A 21,898-nucleotide genomic window follows, 5' to 3' on the forward strand; every position below is an offset into this window, starting at 1 on the left:
ACCGCCAAGAGCAAGGAGCCTCACTAAATATCCCTGCAGCTCCAAGAATCATGAATTAAGTCAGGCACATCACCTTTGTGTCAGAGAGAGCCTTCGAGGAAATAAAGAACATTTCTGTCTACCAAACGTATTTGCAGCGTGATAAAGCAGACCAGACTTGAGAAAAGGCTGTGACCTTTGCTTGGAAGACAACATTCATCAGCAGAAGAGAGGTTGATGTTTACCTGAAAAAATATTGTCAGCAAGTGGCTTAGATGATGTGAAAAGTGGAAAAAGAAAACTCTTCCAGTCTAACAGTTTGCCCTATCTGATTTGATCACTTGCATTTAGCTCAATGCCCTAAGGAAACAAGTCTTCAGCAGTCACATTTCAGACTTGCAGGCAAGAATCCACAAGACACTTCTTCCCCCAAAGCTTCTGAAGCCATCAGCAACATTTGATAAAAGAGTTTAATGTTCATACATTCTTGCATATATTACAAAAGCCAGTACCTGTTATAAACATCAAAAACTTATTGCAGGCTCTTATTTTACCAGAAAACATATTCAAATATGAGAAAAACTTTAGTCATTACTCACACCTTAGGAGACACTTGAATCACTAGCTCTGATGCTTCTAGGTGACTTAAGGGGGAAAAGCTGAGCTACTTCATACATATGGAAAAAAATAGAATTTTTAAATCAAAATATCTTCTTGCATTGCCCTATACTACTTATCATGTACCAGAAAAGGTTTCAAATTCACAGTGCAATCCAGTCCGCACAGATAAGGGACCACTATTACTTAGTGTCTTTGTTGTCTATGTGGACACTGGGATTAATTGCAGCCCTGGAGGTGCTCAAGGCCAGGCTGGATGGGGCTTTGGGCAACCTGCTCTGGTGGGAGGTGTCCCTGCCCACGGCAGGGGGCTGGAACCAGGTGGTCTTTAATGGCCAATTCCAACTCCAATTGTTCTATGATTCTAAGGGAGAGAGTGTGACTTACCATCTGGTGTGCACGTGCCCAGACCAACAGATTCACACCAGAGAGAACTACCCCTGCACAAAGCTTGACCTCACCTGCAAGGTCATTCACAGAAACATACCCGGATGCAGAGTGAAACCACTAGCCAAAAGGTATCTTAACAGAAAAAGCATCACATCCCAGGTAAACATTCCCACCTATGGAGAGTGATCATAGCCTTGGGCAGAATGCTCCAAAAGTGTAATTATTCTAGCTTCAAAGTATACAAACCTTTCAGTCTTTTAATTGTCAAACTGCTAGAGTTTTGTTTGCCACTTTTATTCAAGATGTTCAAGAGTGTTCTCACATCTCAGCATAAGCCCCAGTAGTAATAACTGTATTCTACTTCAAAGGATAACATTTTTAAACATTGCAAATTGCATAAAAATATATTTACAGTTCTATAAGAGCCTGCATATTTTTATTAAAGATTTTTTTTGTTCTGTACTTTATTTTTAATCAAACACGTTCAGTATGCAAGAAAACAGCTCATCCAACATGCAACTCTTTCACAGCAACAGAATTCTCAACTTATATTATGTGTACAAACAGATTTTAATTAAAACGCTGTGCAGAAATGGAGAGAACAGCAGGAACCATGTCCTCCACTTCATGCTTCAAGAGCTTATTTGAAAGTACAGTACCATTTAAAGCAACAGTTTCTTCATTAACTAGTTATATTAACTGAAGTCGAAATCATGTTGTAAGTAATAATCTTTATATCCATAACAAGAATATCCTACTACAGTGGAAACTGATACAGTGTGCAGTTAAAAGTTTCAAGAAAAAAAAAAACAATTCATAGTGGGCCTGCTGAAGCCAGGAGTGGACATTCAGGTGTACATCGACTAGTGGACATTGACTTCAGCTTCAGAGGACATTGACTAAGCTGACCATTTTCAAACCAGAAGGGATGACAGCTCCACGAAGAGAACATGCTCCGTTCCAAAATTTCCACTGGACATCCAGTGTAAGTCAAAGTTAAATGAAGCAGAGAACTCTGAAGCTGCTACCCGTATTGCCCAAAAGGACAGGCTATGTGCAATTTGAAGACCTCTGTTCAGTGACTACGCCAGTGACGCACCTGGTAGCAACAGAAATATTTTCTTAAGCACCACATACTTAAATAAAATGTTGAGTTAAATAGCATTTTCACAAGTCAGAAATACATGCCAATCCTAATAAACATCTTAAATACACTGTTGAAATCGTCAGGAACTTTCAGGGCTTTTGGAACACTTTAGAATTTGAACTTCTACTTTCCTCTGAAAATCACACATTCAGCATAGAAGACTTTGTACACTTCCTACTATTGACAGCAACTAAAATTATTAAAGTCAAAAGATGAAATTAAAAATTTTAAAGTTCGCCCTGGTGAATCCAGATGAAGCAGTTTGCGAGCCCACCACCCAGTTTCACCAGAAGTTCCTGTCTCTGTCAGAGGTCTGGCACAAGGGATTGCCTGCTCCTGCACCTCTACGGCTCCAGCTCAAGGTCTGAAGCTGAAACTGCCAACAAAGGTGAGCCTGCGGCGAGATACTGCAAACAGGAACAGCAGCAGCTGAATGCAGGCACGCACCTCTTCCTGCCAGACTTGTAGGCAGTGTCATCCTCCTAAACTGCAGTGGTGATTTACTCAGTGAATCCAAGTCACAACCCTTCCACACAGGTCAAAAGAGCTCTGTGTTCCCGTCTCTTCTCCTCATCTGTAAAGCAAGCTTGTTGTCCACTAGCAAGTCTTTAAAAGGTATTTACCATACTTTACTTACTGTATTTTGTATCACTATATATAAAGTCTGTATATGCACATGTACATATATATATATCTTTTATATATATACACACAATATACGTGTAGAAAGATGCAGAGAATATTTGCTTCACCACAGACAAATCTTTAAAGAGGATATTAAAAAAAACTTGTTTCAAACTGAAGTAAAAAAAAATAGGTGTCCTCGTTAGATACAGACAGAATACCTTAACTGCATTTCCTCTTTTGTACATAGGGGATACATTTAGATAAGACAATTCCTTCAGGAAGGGAAAAAGATTGCTTTTTATATACCAGATATCTTTCCTACATAAAATTGCTCCTGAAGAAAGTCTCCCATCCCCTGCAGAAGAAATATACGTTTGTACTGATGAATCAGAAAGTACCAAAAATGAATTCAGAAGTAAAAATTGAGCAGAATTTATTCCACTTTTAAGGAAAAACTACAATTCCAAAATGTCCTCTGCAGAAGAAACAGGAGTTTAAAAAAGTGCAGTCTGTGTTGTAAGCGTCCTCTTTAGATATAGATATTATTGTGATTTTCATTGGTTGTCAGCAACTTCTTCAAACTCTTTGTGCTTTCAGATACATCCTAGGAAAAGGAAGAGATGATCAGCATTAGCTACGTTACTGTTAACGACAAAAGCAAACCAAACAAAAAAAAACCAAGCCCCCACTATCACCCATTCCAATTTTCAATACCACGAATAACAGTTTGGTTAACGTGTTAACTGTAAGCAAAGCTCATGTCTTCTGAATGAAGGTATCCAGAAAACTGCTAAAAGGCTCCAAAGGAATTTGTAATTTAACAATGCAATGGGATTCCTCAATTTGCGTTCCCTCTCTCTCGTATAGTGGAGGGCCCACATTTCCGTTGTTTTCCTCCAAAGCTTAAACTACACACTAGCCTGGTAGGCTTATTTAGCAGACCTATAACTCCAATTCCTGCACTTAAAGCCGAAGTACTTCAGTACCTATAAACCTCTTCTGTCACTGAAATAGAAGACCAAGTGGCAAAACTGAGGAATAGATTTTGAATCAACTATACTTCAATTAAAAACACTTCAGAAAGCAGCAAGACATTTGCTTTAGTAGGCAGAATGCCACAATTTCAGAGCTGTTTGGTTAGTGTAAAACTGCAAAATCATCTTTATAGATTCAGTCTTGTAAGTCTAGTAAAAAGCTGTAGGTTAAAAATTTCTTAAGCAGCTTTCGTGCATCACAAAAGGCAGTTAGTTCCGTTTTCGCTCTGTATCTATCTTCCATATGCATGTAGAATGTCAAAAAGATACATATACTGAGACATTTTAGACACTTCCAAAGGAAGCTGTAGCTTGAATAATCACAAGAAATTACTCCTTGATACACCAATACCACTGCAAGAGCCTGAAAAGTTGCAGCGAGTACTATTCCAGAAATCACTTCCTACATTAAGGAATTCTGTCAGTAAAGCCTGTACCTTTCTGCACAGTACACACACTCAACTCTTTACTGGTGGGTCACATCACCAGCCAAATACAAGAAATGACAGACTGAACAAGACAGACCAAATCTCCCATTAATTTTACAATATGGGATCTTACCTTGACTAAATTCTTCAGGGTCTCAGAAGAAAGCAGAGGCTTGAACGCCTCAATTGTAACCGTGTCCAGTTTGATGACATCAGTGTAACACTGATACAATACTGCAGGAATCTGCCATACTTGACAGTAACTCAGAACTAAATACAAGTGAAAAGAAAATGCGTATTACATCCAGCAGCGAAGAAGCCTTACTTCTAAGTATAAAATCACATTTGATCTTGCCAGAACTTTAAAAGCATGGAAATTTATAAATCACCTACTCAGGATCCTGACTGCTAGGGAAGCCATCCCTCATTCCCCAGTTACACAAGAAAATAAACTAACAAAAAGCAGTAAAATGCAGTTCATCTTTCTTTCTGGTAAATACCTTCACTGGAAATCACATATTATTAGTAAACAAAAGTAATATGAGTTTCTGTTAAAACAAAATCAAAATGCAAATGAGATAAATTTTCTTTTTCTAGAAAAATCATCTGCTTTTAGCTCTTGCAATGCAAATTTTTTCCTCGTGATGCTTCCATTACTTTGGTACTCCATAATGAGTACATAATAGAACTAAATTTAACTTTTTCATGAGGTCAATCAGTAGCATTGAGGAACCTATTTTAACTTTAAAAAGGAGAAAGGAGTTTATAAGCCTCAAATTGGACACTCCCAGAGGGAAATAACTTACTGGAACATGTTTATTTCACAAGAAACTAAGATACTCCAAAGAACAATATACAGTACACTTCGCATAGTTATACTGAATAATTTCCTAGTACTGATGTCATGCACATAAGTGGTAAAAGGAATTGCATGTGTTTTTTAGATCTGTCCTTATTTTATGAGGCAACAAAAGATGTTGAATAGTTAAGAATTAACTTTCAAAAAGATAACTTGCTAGACACTTCATATAATTAACTAAAAATTCTAATTGCAATGGGATGCTCTTCAAAAAAATTTATATATTGCTACCAGCAGCACAATAAGTGAGATTGCAAAATACCAGCAGCAGGAAGATCTCGCACTATGTTTGGTTGTTCCAGCAGTGGGCAGCAGACCTGCTCTTTGAATTCTTTCGTCTTTAAGGCTTTCAGAAATGGAGATGGAAGTGTTAAAGTGGATTCCTGAGTTTTATAGTCAGCTACAGGACACGTTGAAAGAATGGTTACTTGCAAGCCTTCCTTTCGTATATGGCCAAAAACCTGAAAAAAAAATGTTAATACATCAGCCAAATTTATCTGCTCACAGTAACTGTGTAAAAACACAAAGACGAATTTCATTTTCAGTTCAGGTAGCAAACAGCTGCCTTCTGCTCCAGACACTCTCCTCTCCAGGATCGTGCTCAGCAATGAAACCAAGGGGAGTTGGCAGAAGGGCTGCCGCTGCTCAGAGACAGGCTGGGCATTGGTTGGCTGGTGGTGAGCAACTCTGTTGTGTACCACGTGCTTTGTATAGTGTTTTTGTATTTTTTTTCCTGTTTCTCTTCCCCCCCCCCTTCCCATTAAATCGACCTTATCTCAAGCCACGAGTTCTTGCACTTTTCAACTTTCTCCTCCATCCTGCTGCAGAAGAATAAGGGGTGTGAGGAAATGGCTGTATAGCGTTTTGCTGTCTGCCAGATTAAACCACAATGGTTTATTTTGTTGGAAACACCAGCTAGTACACACTTCTGCAAAACTTCACTTTCTGCGTTCTTACTTCGTCTGTGATCGCTTACTGAGAAAGCACAGGAATGAAAAGATCTGATTCATGGAGACTGTGAGGATGCACAGTTAATGAGAATTTACACAGCATACAGAACAGGTCTGTAACTCACGCTGAAAGCTAAAGCACAACACTTCAGCTGTACGTTTAAAACTAACAATAACCATAAGTTCTAAAAATACACAGCAACACTGGCTCGGTAAAAACTGCGTAATTCTTCTGTTCAAAACCACCTATGCTTGTAATAACACACGTGCAAACAGCTGCAAAAAACAGCAGCGGAGAAGACAATGAAGCCACAATAATCTTTCTTTTCTTATACCAATTTAAATGAAGGGGAATATAGCAAAACAAAAACGTTTAAGGTCCTAAGGTTTCTAAACTTTGAAGTCAACCACTAACTCCCAAAAGTGAATTAAACTTTTCAGTGAGCCACGGAATGACAAAAAGCTCGTTTTCCACAAACCTCGGCCTGAAATCTCTAAATCACTCAACGAAGTTACCCCAGCTTTTCATCCTCTTTGCCCTCCCATAATCTCTCTGGCTGCCTCACAGCGACAGCCTCCTACAGCTCTACCCTGCTCCCAAGGTAATCCTTCTCTGGTGCCAGCTGCCCCAGCTGGCAGGCTGGACAAAGCAGGCATCGCTTAGCTTGGGCTGAGGCCTTGGCAGACACGCTGCTCTGATCTCACACCACAGACCTGCACAACTTCGGCATGATGTAATGGCTTTCGAATCAAAATGCTTACTCATCGGATCAGTACAGATTCAAAGGAAGGCAGGTTAGCAAACAAGCAGCAATACAAAATAAGTCCTTCTTGCCTGAGGCTAAGATGTGACCCAAATTCACACAGAAAATCAACAGCCAGAAAATTCCCCCTGGTTTTATGTTATTAAAATCAATGTGGTGTTATCTGGGGCGATCTGAACAACCAGCAGCATTCATGTACTTGAATTTGTGTACGTGGGACAGCCCACGTAGCAAACAATATATGAAAAGAATGGGATAAGTACTGCTTTGGAGGCAGCTTCCTTTAGAGTTCCACCTTGTGAATGAAACAGATCACACCCATTAGTAAGGACACTTTCTGCCACGAGTTTCACAACATGTTTATCTTGGAACTGTACATATTAGGTTGTTATTTTTTAGGGAAGCATTCTCCCACAGCTGCAATACAGTTGAAACAAGCCATGGAAAGAGATCGGAAAACAGAAAAGGAACAAAATTGGAACTCTCCAAAAGATGTAACTGCACAGTGAGTTACTGCAGATATAACTGGCAGCACTAAAAAATTAAATCAAAGGATTTGCAAACAGATTTGTTCATTTATTGAGTACTCAAGAAAGAAAGCCACAGTAGAAAGTTACTTTCAATACTGTTGTGTTTAGAAGAGTAGAGAGAAAAGAAGCAAATGCAGTAACTTAAAGACCCCCCAGTCCTAAGATTTCATTGCTCTATAAATTGTTTTGACAATCATACCTTTTCAAGCCACTGGAACTGTTGATCCTCAGCAACGTAGCAACTACACTGACACAACAAAACCTGAAGGGAAAAAAAAAAAGGTTGTGTGAGCAAATGGTTTAAAGAACACAACAGCTCATGATCGCATATAAAGGTGGTACGACTGCAGCCAACAACTTGTTAAATATTCTTGGGCTTCTTCATCTTTATTTCAACATGACCTTTTCATTCATAACTGGTGTTAGAACATTCAGCCGTGCAATGCATCATCTTTGTACTGAACTTCCTAGGACAGAACTTCAGGTGATTTCAGCAACTGTAACAACCCTTCAAACCTTCTGTGAGTTTAATCCAAATACAGCACCATAATCCTTTGTGCTCAGTTTGCTCCTGGCAGGGTGGGGGTTGCAAGGAGGCTGCTCTCTTTTTCAGAAAGCTAAAATACAGAAGAATTCACGCATAAGTCACTTACTGTTGGATCTGATATTAATCGATAGAACAGGCAGAAAGAATCTGTTGGGAGGACATTTGTTGTATTGGATGTTCGACACCATTCATTCCACAGTTTCACAGCTCCAACTACTTCCCAACACGTAGGATCCAGAATAAAAGACGACAGGAAAGCTGCAAAATAAATTATGTTAATTTATAAAGAATAAAAATCTCTGTTCTACAAGTAAGTAGCTGAACTAGAGTATTTCTTTACAACCTCCTCAAATTAAAATGTAATAATAGCGTATTTATTGACCACATCTAGCAAAGATCAAGAACATGAGCAATCTCATTGTATCAAGACTTTAAAGATAAAGAGCAGTTCTAGATATAGGCAGAGAGCCCTAACATCAAAAAACATGTACTACTAGGAACTGCATTGCTACAATCAACTTTGATTCTGTTAGCATACAGTAAGAACAAATGCTACTAAATATTTAATGCTATTAATTGTTAAGTACTAAATATTACTAAATATTATTAAATGCTACTCTAATACTTTTTTGATATTTACCAGATTTCTCAGACAAAACAAACACTGAGCCAGCAAGGCAGAACTATTAGGTTGTCTCTAGGAAGCAGACACATGAGTACCCAAGGCTTAGTGACAAAAGAGATACTAAATCAAAAGATCATAAGTCAAATTAGTTCCTGTTAAACATATGACAGGTCTAAAATATATCTTTAACTATTTTTAAAGGAAAAATTTGAACGATAAAATGTATTGAAAACTTAAAAAGAAAACTATAAAAAACTTTCTTTATATCTACAGGGAAAGAGCTACTCAGAAGCTCAAGACCGTGGTGTGGGGAGGAAGGGGGAAGGGAGAGGTTACCTTAAGACTCTGGACCTAATGAGTAAATAGCCACCTCAAACAGGACATTATGAACAATCGTAGAATTAAAAGGTAAAAAAAGGACTGATGAAGAAAAAAAGATGTGCAAAACGATCATTGTTCATTAGTAAAGAAAGAAGGTGAGGAAGAACTAAAGTCAGAAGTATTAACATTTAAGCTAGACTTTGCCAAGGATGTTAAAAAAAATGAAATGGACTTTACAGGAGGACATGGAAAATTTCCAAAATTCAGACGATAACACCTCAGAGATATTCTCATACTCACGTAGGAAGAGTTAATGCACATCCAAGAACTTTAAAAGAAAGTGGTGAGTGAAAGAACATTTGCAATTCTAAGAACGCTAACCAAAATATTTGGTCTAGTCAGTTCTAAGCGATCTGAGGACAGCAGGGATGAAGGCAAGTTCATGTAACTCCAGGCCATCTCACGTGTATTTTGAAGTATGGACAGAAATGTTACGGCTTACTGACATGCAGTTTTATAATGTTGATAGTCACCTAACTTGTAAACACCAGACTGCACTGAGCAACCTGTCATCACTGGAAGGAAACTTTTCCAAATAAACAAACTATCCAGAAGAGCTTACCAAACACAGATCAGTTGAAAGAAAAGGGGCACTGTCCCCATTAAGGTCCAGAGAGAAAACAATCTCTGCTTTCTCCCTCTTTACTAAGAAGAGATTGTTTTTCCACGTAAGCTGCTGGAACAAGAACCGTGCTTTATAGGCACAGCCTAACTCCGGCTTTCTCTGGACAGCTCAGCAGCCTCGAGGTTAAACCTGTGCTTCCTAAACGACGGGCTGGACACCCGTGAGGGCCGCAGCACGCAGAGAAACACCTTCCCCAACTCCTCGCTTTGTGAAGCTCACACCACACGCCACCCCGTGAGGACCGACCGGCCGGCTTCCCGGCGCGCACCGCCTACCTGCGGCGTTGTGTCCCACGGCGACGACGAACCTGGAGCAGGGCAGGGGCTCCGGGGCGGCTCCCGGCGCGGCTTCTCCCGCGGGCAGCGCCCAGCGCACGGCCACCTCCCTGCGACACAGCCGGAGGGGCCCTGCAGCAGCCCGGACACCGCCGCCGCGGACCCCTCCCTCCCCCCCCCCCCCCCCCCCACCCCCCCCCCCGCCTCCCCTCACCGCTACCTCTTCTCCTCCACCCTCCTGCGGATCTCCCGGTCCTCGGGCGTCTCCTCCAGGGCCTCCCCCGCCGCCTCCTCCTCGTCGTCGTCCACGCCGGCCCGGGACGGCGCCGCCACCACCTCCCCGAAGAACGTCGCCATGGCCTCCCGCCCCCAGCCTCTCCCTCTCACCGCCCCGCGCATGCGCGCCGCTCCCGCAGGGCTCCCCTCAGCGCCACCGAGCGGGCGGCCGTTAGGGCCGTTACCGCCGTTAGGGCCGTTACCCCCCTCAGCCGCCACCCCCCCACCCGCACACCCCCCTCAGCCCGTTACCAAGGAGGGGGGGGGGGGGAGTGGAGGTGCCAAGCGTTCGCAAATAATACAGTGAGGTTAGGGTTGAGATGTATAGCTTTACTTTGGTCCGCGTCTACATGTACAGCGCAAGTCTTCGGGACTAAGAGTGATTTTCGCCTAACGCTTTTGGCCTGCGCTTTTGGTATTGCCCGCTGTTGGTGCTGTTAGCCTAGTCAGGTCCTGCTTTAAAAAGCAACAAAACAAAACAAAACAAAAAACACCCAAAACACAGAAAACCGGCATCACACATTAAGCAGCTTTAAATAAAGATACTACTTTTTTTTTTTCCAGGTCTACTTAAATCACTTTACTTCCCTGAGTACAGCTAGACCAAATAAATAGTGTTGAATGATTGCGGTCACCAGGAAGAGGGCAAGGGGGGCTCTCTGCAAGACTCAGGAGACCCAGTTCTCAGAGTAACCGTGCCCCATTCACAAATAAATAAATAAATACATCCAAACTCATAGGGGGTGAAAGAGCAACAAAAATCCCTTTACCGTTTAATTGTCTCCCCTCCTCCTGGCTCCGCAATCTGGGTATAAAAACAAGAAATACAAAACAGTATTTGCTTTGCTTACAAAAGAAAGTGTTACGACCCCTAAGCTAGTAATTTCCTCTCGGACAGAGGAATACAGAGGCCAGAATCTGCTCTCAGCGGTCTGGGATCATCACGAACATACAGTGCATGAGTGCAGTATGACAGAGAATACAGCATCTGAATGGCAAGAAAGAAAAACTTCTTTTTAAATCTAAGGCTGAATTATAAATACAAACCTAGCAGCCCAATTTTAGCTGTTTGAACTTAATAAAACTTGTGATGATCACTTATAAAAGCTCTTATACCAGTTTTTACCCCTATATTGGAAGTTATATTTCATAGAACATTACTCATAAGCAGCTGCTAAACAAAGTACTCAATTTATGGATAACACAAAAATACCAGTTGACTTGTTCTTTTTAACAGAGATACTGATAAGAGATAAAACACACAAAGCCACTTTGAAGAGTCAGGTTTCATCACTAAACACAACTGTGTTCATATTTTATAAACCAACTTAAAGATTTCAAATAAACATGTACATTGAATGTACAAAATTCTGCTATTATATTAAAGACTATGCACTAAATAAAGAAAATTCCTGGGGCAAGAATGACATAAACTAGGTTAATCTTGGACTTCATACAGAAGTTTTAAGGAAAAAAAATAGTACTTCTCTATACCGAGATGACATTCTAGATCCAAAATGCTGTGATGGTCAATGCACCTTTTGGCACAATGTCAGCACGACTGCTGGAGACGTGGTTCTCAATAACTGCTGGTAGACAGCACTTGGTCCTCCTTTTTCCATTACTTCACTGCCATTTGCATAAGCACTTGTTAATAAGTCTGATTATAAAGCTGCACTAACATTTTTTTTCCCCCCAAAGCCCTTCCAGATACTATCACCTGTCTAATCTGCTAGAAAACTAACTCACAAGCTTGCTAGTTCAGTTAAAATGAGCTGAGCTAGGACAGATCTAACACTACCGTATCCCCTATTGAACAAGGAGATCAGGAATTGCATACATCAGCTGTGTGAGAAACTGAACCAGCAGAGGAGAGGCAGGAAAACCTATAGCAGAGTGGGACAGGAGCTGAGATTGCCAAGCACCTCATGTTGGATTGAAGGCAGTGACCTGGTGGCTTCAGCCAGCACAGCTCCAGGAAAAAGCAAGGGAAGAATTTAGAGGTGCTACACATTCTCGTTTGATACACAGACCAACCAAGAATTTATACATTTTTTCCCTGGAGAAATTTTCTCTGATCTCCTATGCAACAATTATTTCTTGACAACAGGAGCCACCTCAAGCATTTCAAAAATCGGTAGATATACTGCAACAGTCCAAACTGATATGTTTAATCAACGCAAAAATCTAACGTTAAAGCACTTAGAAGTTTAAATATGGAAGAACAGAGATATAGCAAAAAGGTCTGGAATGTAAGAATCCTGCACCTCAAACTTTTCACGCATAAAAAAAACAGAACAAGTGTTTTGTTGGTTTTTCTATTTTATAAAGAAAACACACAAAAACCCTTAGGCCCAAGAGTTCACCTGCATTTCATATTCTTAAGTTTAGTTTACAGGATAGAAGTCACATTAATGATAGTACTACCTGTCAGCATAAACTCTCTTCACCAGCACCAATATGCCTTTTTAATTGGCAAATTTTTCACTGGTAACTGGTTCTAGTCGTATGTTTTCAATTACGAATGTACAGAACATTTAGCATCTGTACTAATACAAGCTGTAATGTTGTTACCTTAGTGACTGCTCATTATGCTTTTGATGCAACACTAGCATCCACCGGATTTTTATAGTGTACATTATTATTTATAAGCCTGTTAATATTGTATATGATTTCATACAGCATTAGAGATGTTTGAAATCTGTTCTTGAATGTTGTATGACCTAGGTAGTATTCCATTGCAGCACCCATAACAATAATACTCAACATACTGCTATTAACCTGTTGCGCAGTGTTTTAACTTTGTTTTTTTTAAACTCTTGTTATATGTAATAAAATACCAGTAAAGACAAAAAAATTGCCCCTATAATGAGGCACATTTTGGCATCTGTGCTAAATGCTGCTACATGGGCAGGCAAGTGCAAGTCAAAATATGAAAAGAAGAAAGTCATGATCTAATCACATTCATAACTTTTTCATAGAAAAATATAAATATATTCCCTGAAATGTAGGACAAGGAAGAGCCAGCATCCGTCGTGAGTTCTAGTGCTATTACCATAATAAAAAAAAAAAGTGGGCTGGCTTTTCCTCTTAAGGTTACGTTTCACAAACTACGTCACCTAAACCTCTGTCATCGTCGTCGTCATCGTCACAATCGTCGTATCTCACAGTCCGTCTACCCCTATTTCGAGTTCTTATCTTAGAACGCCGATTAGCTCTTCTATATTTGGTGTAATCCAAATCTTCAGAGTCATTTTCTTGATTAGGTTTCCAACGTTTCCTTCGCTGGGGTCTTCTGGAAGGCTTAGACAAATTGGAAGTTTCTTTTCTAATGACGTCTGTTTTTCTTTTTCTCTTTTTTGTTTCTGTGGCATCACTGTAGATACTGTTATCAGTTCCAGAGTCTGAATCAGAAGAACAATTGAAACTGGCTTTTGAGCTTCCTGCAGTCTCAGGTGTTTCCATGTTCTCCGATACTGAGCTTTTTTCATCTTTCTTCCCCCCCATTTCAGATTCTGGTGTTTCTTTTAAGTCATCTGATAATTTTGATCTTTTGAAGCGAGCTCTAGACTTTCTTTTTGGTACTTGTCTCATATTTTTAGTTTCACGTTTACCTAACGCAGAATCCACCTCCTCCTCAGAGTTGCTCATATGATGGTTGTGAGCTGAAGTTGACTGACCAGAAGTTCTCCAGTTTCTCCCGTTTTCTACCTTGTGGTTTGTGGAATCCTCCCCTGAAGAGTGGCACGTGTTTTTAAGAGCTGCAGCACGGACAGTTCTGTGTGTCTGCTTGTTGTTACCATCATTCTGCTTCTGAGTCACTTCTACCTCCACCTCAGATTCTGTTTTTTCGTTTTCAGACTCACTAATATATTTTCTCTTAGGAGCAGATGATTCAGGGCAAGAAAGCTTTTTTCTGCCAGAACACTGTTCTTTCTCATTTTCAGACATTAAGCTAACATCTACCTCCGAGCTGCTGATCAGTTTCTTCCTGGATGCTGCAGATACACCGCCATGAAGCTGCCTTCTGTTCTTTTTCACTGTGTAAACACTTTCTGAGCTTGATAACTCTTCCTTTGTATCACTCATTATCTTTATCTTATTAGCCGCCAAAGTGGCACACCTTCGTGGATTTTTTTTCTCCATCACATTAGACAGCTTTGTATGTTTCTTGTAGTTAATGATACATGTCCGGCTCCTGAGCACTTTTCCACTTTGTCCAGTCTTCTCAGACGTTGATTCTACAAAAAAGATTTAAAAATGCCTTTTAATAACTTACATTCCTGCAACAGCTAGTTCATTAAGCACAAACACTCCCATGTTTAATGAAATACACAAAAGCATTTTTTGATTTCAACTGTTACGTGCAATTTACCTTAAGCCTTTATTAAAAATACAGCCACCGAGTCCCGAGCATATTTTTAACTCTCAGGATTAGCCTTTTGCTTTGAGATGATGAAAGGGTTGTAAATTAACATTCTTTAGCATCCCTCTAGAAATTAGCTTACAAATTACCTAGCTTAGCAAACACCTGCTTTCACACTACTAATACTTCCATCATTAAAGCTGTAATTTTCATACCAAAATTACTTTTTAAAATGAATTATTACACTTTTTAGACTCTCTGTTCAAAAAAGAGCTTGTTTCATGCAGATACAAGCCCTGGATAGATTTCACAATTTTAAGTGCTTTCACATACAGAGAAAGCACTTAAACCGTTCAGTTCCTTAGAGACTGAAACTGCAAGATTGTTTCTAACAGGGAATCTTCCAATCAGTATTTTTACTTTTAATACAGCACTTGCTTCTTAAGCTGGGCTTTAAAACAGATATTCGATCAGTAAATACCATGAATGATGCTACCAAAATAAATGCTTTAGACATTTTGCATTCTAATGAAAACAGAATTGTTGATAAGATACTGCCAAAAATTAACACCAGAAATTCTTAAAATAGATTTGCATAGATTTGATTTTTTTTAAAATTGCTGTTTTGGTAGAAGTGTCTTTTGCAAAGTTCACTTTCCTCAAAATTGATGTCTATCTCCTATTTCTCTGGAGCCATTACTGATTTTTTCACCAAGATGGGTAAACATGGGCACCACAAAATCATCTACATTACATTATTTCCTGATAACAGAACGAACAGCCAATTTTGTTCTAGCTCGGTCTCATTGCTTTTCATGATTCTCTACCTGTACTCTGCAAACAGAGGGAAAAATCAAAGCAGCTCCTGTGTATTCCTTTGCAGAAAGGTAGGCAACTAAACATTTTTTCAAGCAAATGTTTAGGGAAGAGGAGGTTTTAAAGGGAATGCTCTAATTTCACGGCAGATGAAAAAAGCTCGTCTTGCTAATGCTGTTCAGCTGTTGGAACTAGCGGCCCAACATCTTTTGAGAATGACAGCTCCTCAGGCACTGGAACACCAGCCCGAGACAAACCTGAGCAAGGTTCAGTTCCTTGCTCCTGGCCAGCTTACTGTGTTTAGCACTGGTGAGGCATTTGGTCTTTTTGTTCCCCAATATATCACCTGTCAAGCTAGGATAGGGCAACATTTTCCCTAAATTCTGTCAAGGATACATGCAATGAAGATGTATTCTAAGAGACTGGGAAATTATTTAAGTTAAAAAAGAAGTAATAGGACAAATCCAATACGTCCAACTTGAATGCCAATATTAAAAATCCATTCAGATGCCAAACCTGGTCTTTATGTGAAGGTCGATCCTCTTATTTACTGCTCACATACAGTATTCCTCTTTTGGTATTTCCAAAAGTTAATTCATTTACTGCCTGTTTTAACAGCTTCCAGAAATTACACATGAATGTTACTATTATTTGTACTGTGTGATTTTATGGCCGAAATGTAACACGCTGCCGAATACTGCATAAAAGCTGAATTAATTCACATAAAAGAAAGTGAAGAGCTGAAACTTAAATTATACACTTTCTTCCAATACTATCACATAGACAAATGGCTGCTGCTCATAGCAGTTATTATATGAGGTAAGGCTGAACAGGCAGATGCAAGACATTTAATGTGGTAAGTTATACCTGAAACAGGAAAAGTATTGTAAATACTTGTAACAGTATATCATAACATACTAGTGGCACACAGGATACTGGTTCAAACTGATCATTTTGACCAGTTATTAAGTGTGGATGAAATTGCATAACCCAACCTTAGGATTAAGATCCCCCTTTAACTGCTTTGACACACTCGCATTCTAGAAGGGCAATACGGAAAGGTGCAAAGGACAGCATTCAGCATTAAGGTTGAGCAAAACTTAATCCCCTTTGGCCACCTGAAGAAATGACTGTTTAAAAACTTAGATATCATCTGGAAATATCCCAATAGAATCAGCTTTAAAAGAAAAAAACTGCACACACAAAGATTTTAGCCATTTTTCCACATAGAGAGGTGTTTATAGGTTCATTCTTTTAAAACAAAACAACTTTACCATAACAGATTATGCATATTTTCAAAGTTTCAGCAGCTCGTTCATAAAACCAAATGCAAGACTAAAGGATAGAGCAGCATTGCAATCTACTCAAGAGAGGAGTCCAGCCTTTCTGCAACACCCTACGAGAATATTAAACCTATACTTTGTACACAAATTGGCAGTAAAATAGTGGAAAGCTCTTCCCCCTCCCCATTCTTTTTCTTTTAAATTAAAGCTTCTTACTAGAATTAAAATCTGCTCTGGAATAACTTCAACATCCCCCCACGCCACAGTACTAAAAGAAACAAGCTCGCATCAGCTTAATGAAACTTAAAAACAAATATCCGGAATTACATGCTGCAAAGGCATAAACAGATTGCATGGGCAGGAAGAGAGAGGATCAAATAAAAAACTCCATTTATCACATGAACTGGGAGAGCATTTACAAGAAAGGCACCAAGATATGAAGGCCTTGTCCATCAAGTTTACTACTGTGACAAGGAAGGCTGGTGTTCGTGCTACCAGACTCCAAACCTGGTAGTGTGGGCTGCAGCACTGGACAGAAATATCCAGCCATCCCTTGAGTCATATACAGTCATATATTCAAATAAATGTATTATATACATACGTAAGTATTTAAATAAAAGCATGCATGTACTCCAGCAGCACCTAATGAATAACTTTCACAGGTACAAACAGGTTTAGCTTCTTATTTACAAGCAACTATCAGCCTCTCCAGAAAGAGGAATGCACACACCAGTTTGGCATACCACAGTAAACTAGGCTGTGCTAGCAGCATGCCTGTTGTACCTATTATCTGTTGAGGATTAAAATGGGCATCTGCTAATATAACAATAGTTATTTGACTACCTGTGGTAGTATCCCAAAATAAGGATGAGATAAACAAAAATGGAAAATAAATGTGGTTTAGTGTAGATATCCAAGTCTATGTATCAGTTCACACAAAGGACAACAGTTCAACACCACCACACAGGGAACATCTCCCAAAGTAAAGTAAATGCCCAGAAGTTGCTTGTACAGACAATGACACGTTCCTCTTTCACATGAGAGGTCTTCACTTCAGCCCTTTGTCTTTAACCATCCTGATTCTGCACATATTGGAAACAATGGTGTGTTTTTTTTTCTTTTCCCCCCTAAGCAAACAGTTCACTGAGCCCTCTTCTCAAATAACCATTCTTACTTAACAGTGAGACCCAAACAATGCAAGTATTCATCACTGTATTTCATCCTTATTTAAAGAACGTATTTCATTGCCTTGTAGAAGTTTAATGATACTTGCTCTTGCCCCATATTTATCTTACATATAAGAATTTTGTAACTTTAGATGGGGCCTCTTCATTTAATGTAAGAGTTTTAAAAGGGCTTCACCTTAAAAATGTTGTTGAAAATGACAAAAGAATAGTCTACTGCATGTGCACCTCACCATTTGGAAGGTTCGACACGGCAAAGAAGTTAAACATTTCTGTAGAAAATAAGACTGCTCTATAAAAAAATGCAAAACTATTAAAGTAAAAAGTATGTCATCTATGCGCTAATTCTTATAAAAGCCATTAGTAATTTTATTATAATCATGTAACAGATGCAGCTCATTAACTACTAATACATCCTTGACAGTGGCACCAGTTACAGACTGAAAATAATGCTGAATGTGTTTTTATGATTGGTAGTTTTACCTAATAGATGAACATTGACTACTAATGAAGCTAAAGGACAAAGTAGAAAGAAAGCATTCGTCATCCAAAGGAACAGGATATTCACTCTAACCTGAAAACTGATGGAAGAGGAAATCATCGAGGAAGTTTAAGAAAATAATAATGTGAGTAAGAGGAGTTCTGCTCCAAGTTATAGCTAGAAGACAATATAACATCACACCCCCAGCCGTAAATGGTACAATACAAGAGAAGCTACAATTTAAGCAGACTGTTAAAAAGCTGGCAGGAAAAAAAAAATAAATCACATTTTCAGCAAGCTTTAACCACTCCAATAAAAACAGTTAAGACACCCACGTTACATTCAAAGGACAACCTAAAGAGACCAAACCCTGCAGTTCACACACTGGCTACTCAGTGTGGCAGTTTCTACATATTTCATGGAGAAACGTTTACATTAAAAAAAAAAAAGTGTAGTGAAAGATTTGTAAGTTGACCAGTGCTGATTTCCCCTTAGAAATGCTGTGTTGGACAAATTTGGTATGGAAAATGTTACTGACTACCCACTTTTAAAAAATACAAATCTCCACTACATGAAGTATTTGAACAGAAATACCTTCTCTCTTTGCCATATTAAAAATCTCTTCAACCTCAAAGTAAGGATGCACGTTTAAAAAAACTAGTTAGAACAGTGTCGTATGCTTCAGTTAGTTACAACATTGCAAAGACATCTATAAACCCATGAAACTAGAGAAAGCAAGGAACAGAAGAGTCACCCCTGTATTTGGTAACAGAACCCCATCCACACGCTCTCCAAAAAACACCACCCAAACCTCAAATACTTCTAATCTTAAATGGGGGAAAAGCCAGACAAGCATCAGAACATTACCATCACAGCATCAAAACATTTCTACCTTGAAAAGGAGACTACGCATCACTGACAATAAATTCCAAAAGGCAAATTAAGTTAGAAATTCCAGTATATGCCATGGAAGTAAAAAAAAAAATAATTAAAACATCTATCAATTTTATTTTGAAAGATTACAAAGGTACTTCAGATGAAAATAATGTCTGTACATCTGCTTTCGCACGGAAGTTTGTCAACAGAAAAAGGCAACAATCTAAATAAAGAACTACTATCTTGAGTTTGTGGGTGAAGTAACAGAACTACAACTCAGATTTTCATTACTGAAATTCTCCAAACAAGCAGCAGGCTGATGAAAGAGAATGAACTTTTCCTTTTGAGATTTTCTGGTGCCTTGACCTACATACGATAGCAATATTCTGAAGGTTGCTGTGAATATGACTTTAGTTTTGTGCCAACACCCTGAAAGCCAGTGCTTCTTTAATTTATCTGTCAACACACACAAAGTAACGCTACTTCAACAGAGGTATTTTAGCATCACTTAATATATACTGCTACATAGGTAAGGAAGTGCAGATTAAATATGAAAACAACAATCATGATTTAATGACAACTTTTACACAGAAAAACGTATTCCCTGTATTGCTCGAGAACTGCCAGAACCCCTCATGAATTCTAAATACCAAAAAACTGTCACCATAGAACTGTAATACTTTTCTCTCAGTGCTGTTTGGTAACTCCCCAGTTCTCCTGTCAGCATCACCATACCTTATAATTCACCCTCCCCGATATCTAGTTCAGATTTTAGAACAGCAAGAAACGCTATTACACTGTACAGTTCAAATCCCCCCAGTCATTACCCATTTTAATCCTATTTTGTTTTCTCCTAGTCACCATTAGAATCAGATGCATTAGCTTTAGTAATTTTACCTTTTCTGAAGATTTTTGTTTTTCCTTTCCTTCTCCTCTTTCTTGTTTTTGTAGAAGTGTCACAATAATTACTGTTATTAGAATTTGTTTCAGATTCTGTATCAGAAGAGTTGTAACTGGTACCAGGTCCAGATTTTGAATTCCCTGCAATTCTAGACGGCACCAAAGTCTCTGAAACAAAACTTCTCCCATTCTCTCTGCCTTCTGCTTCAGATTCTGCCGTGTCCTCTAAATCACTCAAGACTTTTGCTTTCTTTAAGGGAGCAACAATCTGCAGACTAGTCATTTTTTTGTCATTCCACCTATCTGATTCAGAATACACTTCATCCTCAGAGTTGCTCACTGCAAGCTTATGTGCAGACGTTGACTCATCAGCTTTTTGACTGCTCCCACCCTCTGAATTATGGCTTTTGGAATCATCTTCCGAAGAGTCTTGCGTGGGACTTCTCACTTTGGGAGATGCAGAATGGAGTGTCCCACGTAACTGTCTGTGGCCATTGCTTTGCCAGGTTTTCTGTTTCACCTGCATGTCTATCTCAGAATCCGAACTTCCATTTTCAGATTCACTAACAAATTTTCTTCGTGGAGCAGATGAACCAGGGAGAGAAAGATTTTTCCTCTTGGTAAGCTGCTCTTCATTTTCTTTTTCACTTTCAGACTTCACACCTACGTCATCCTCAGACCCCTCCAGCAACATTCGCCTGGCTGCAGCTGAGGCATTTCGGTGAGGCAGTTTCCTGTTTTTGCACCCAATACCAATACTTTCTGAGCTTGAAACCTCTTCTTCCACATCACTCATTAGCCTTAACTTATTAGCAGCCACAGTAGCACTTCTGCGTGGAATTTTTCTGTGTCTACCAGTACTATTACTCAGAGACTCAGATGTCACCACTGAAGTATTTTCAGAATCACTTCCATATAACCTTTTCCTGACAGTTTTTCTTGTATTCCCATTCTCCTGCAGAAGTGTTCCTGTAAAGTAGAGAAGGGATTAAAATCTTAAAAGAGTAGAAGCTTATTAAGCCTTGTCAAATCTGGAACAGATTCAACCTACAGACATGACAAATGCAATACACCCCTAGTAGTAGTTACATGTTTTTGTTCTCTGGCAAGAAAAAAAATGTCAAATTTTGGATTCATTCTAGCTCTGTGAAAACTAGAACTGCTTTATGAACTACTGCTTTTACTTTAAGATATAAAAAGTTGCAAGACATATCCTCTCAGCAGGCTCTTGGCTTCTGCCCTCCTACCCTAAGTACTGAAAAGGATCTTCTGAAAAGTTCAGAAAGTAGTATTTTGAGAGCAACAGAACTACTACTAATCAAACAATACCATATATACAACAATTAAAAAAATACTGTTTACATTTAGTTTTATACATACATGCCTGGATTACTGGCCATTTGGAAGAAGACTGCTTAAATCATACCTGTTTGTTTTCTTTGAGCAGCTCGATTCCTAGTTATCCTACAGTTGATGTTCTTTCTCCTACATACACCGTTGTGTAGTGGAGGTGACACAAGAGCAACAGAGCTTTCTTTGCTCTCTTCCGAGCTACTTGTAGAGGATGAAGATGAAGAGGATGTAGATGAAGAAGCTAAAGAACCTTCTATTTCACTTTCTGTTTAAAAAAAAATAAATAATTGTCAATCAGAATTCTAACCATGCAGTTAGCTTGCAGTTAAGGGCTACATTTTGCTCATCCAGGAAATCTTCATGTTTCCTCACAATATTATCTTACAGTACACTGGATATCATACCGTAATGTCTTGCACATATGAAATTGATAGTTCTACAAAATATACCACTCCACATTTATGAGATTTCTGGTGATAAGTTTCTTTGAGCTGCATTTAAGTTTCAAGTAAAATAGCAGAGCTGCTCCCAAATAGCAGATTTAAGAGAAGAGCATGTTAAAAAATCCTGAATCTGATAAATCC

At 39.1% G+C, this 21,898-nt stretch overlaps 3 protein-coding genes across 4 annotated transcripts in view; 1 reads left to right on the forward strand and 2 right to left on the reverse strand.

Moving 5' to 3' along the window:
• The window catches only part of GET1 (guided entry of tail-anchored proteins factor 1), a 93,304-nt gene that overhangs the window by 6,520 nt on the left and 64,886 nt on the right, over positions 1 to 21,898 (forward strand). The window lies entirely within an intron of this gene.
• On the reverse strand, positions 3,169 to 10,177 carry PSMG1 (proteasome assembly chaperone 1). The gene is made up of 7 exons (XM_035545963.2): positions 10,000 to 10,177; positions 9,780 to 9,889; positions 7,980 to 8,131; positions 7,526 to 7,588; positions 5,345 to 5,543; positions 4,357 to 4,493; positions 3,169 to 3,365 (listed from the first exon to the last, which is right to left on the reverse strand). Exons 1-7 carry the CDS (start codon positions 10,134 to 10,136, stop codon positions 3,291 to 3,293), a joined length of 873 nt encoding a protein of 290 aa, XP_035401856.1. The 5' UTR covers positions 10,137 to 10,177; the 3' UTR covers positions 3,169 to 3,290.
• The window catches only part of BRWD1 (bromodomain and WD repeat domain containing 1), a 59,424-nt gene continuing 47,898 nt past the window's right edge, over positions 10,373 to 21,898 (reverse strand). For both annotated transcript variants that reach the window (XM_035545992.2, XM_035545991.2), the window contains exons 39-41: positions 21,388 to 21,579; positions 19,959 to 20,930; positions 10,373 to 14,296 (exon numbers count right to left, since the gene is read on the reverse strand). In XM_035545992.2, coding sequence (XP_035401885.1) covers positions 13,152 to 14,296; positions 19,959 to 20,930; positions 21,388 to 21,579 — 2,309 coding nt within the window. In that variant the 3' untranslated portion in view covers positions 10,373 to 13,151. The remainder of the gene's footprint in view (positions 14,297 to 19,958; positions 20,931 to 21,387; positions 21,580 to 21,898) is intronic.

The sequence above is a fragment of the Cygnus atratus genome, chromosome 1 (assembly GCF_013377495.2).
Source record: "Cygnus atratus isolate AKBS03 ecotype Queensland, Australia chromosome 1, CAtr_DNAZoo_HiC_assembly, whole genome shotgun sequence".
Classification (NCBI taxonomy): domain Eukaryota; kingdom Metazoa; phylum Chordata; class Aves; order Anseriformes; family Anatidae; genus Cygnus; species Cygnus atratus.

What these genes read in the sequence shown, in the direction of transcription:
- PSMG1 (XM_035545963.2), bottom strand. Translation starts at nt 10,136, where the DNA reads ATGGCGACGTTCTTCGGGGAGGTGGTGGCGGCGCCGTCCCGGGCCGGC. An exon ending in CGTGGGACACAACGCCGCAG is followed by an intron (nt 8,132 to 9,779) that starts GTAGGCGGTGCG and finishes TTTATTTTGCAG; the next exon opens with CTTTCCTGTCGTCTTTTATT. An exon ending in AGTTCCAGTGGCTTGAAAAG is followed by an intron (nt 5,544 to 7,525) that starts GTATGATTGTCA and finishes TTTTTTTTTCAG; the next exon opens with GTTTTTGGCCATATACGAAA.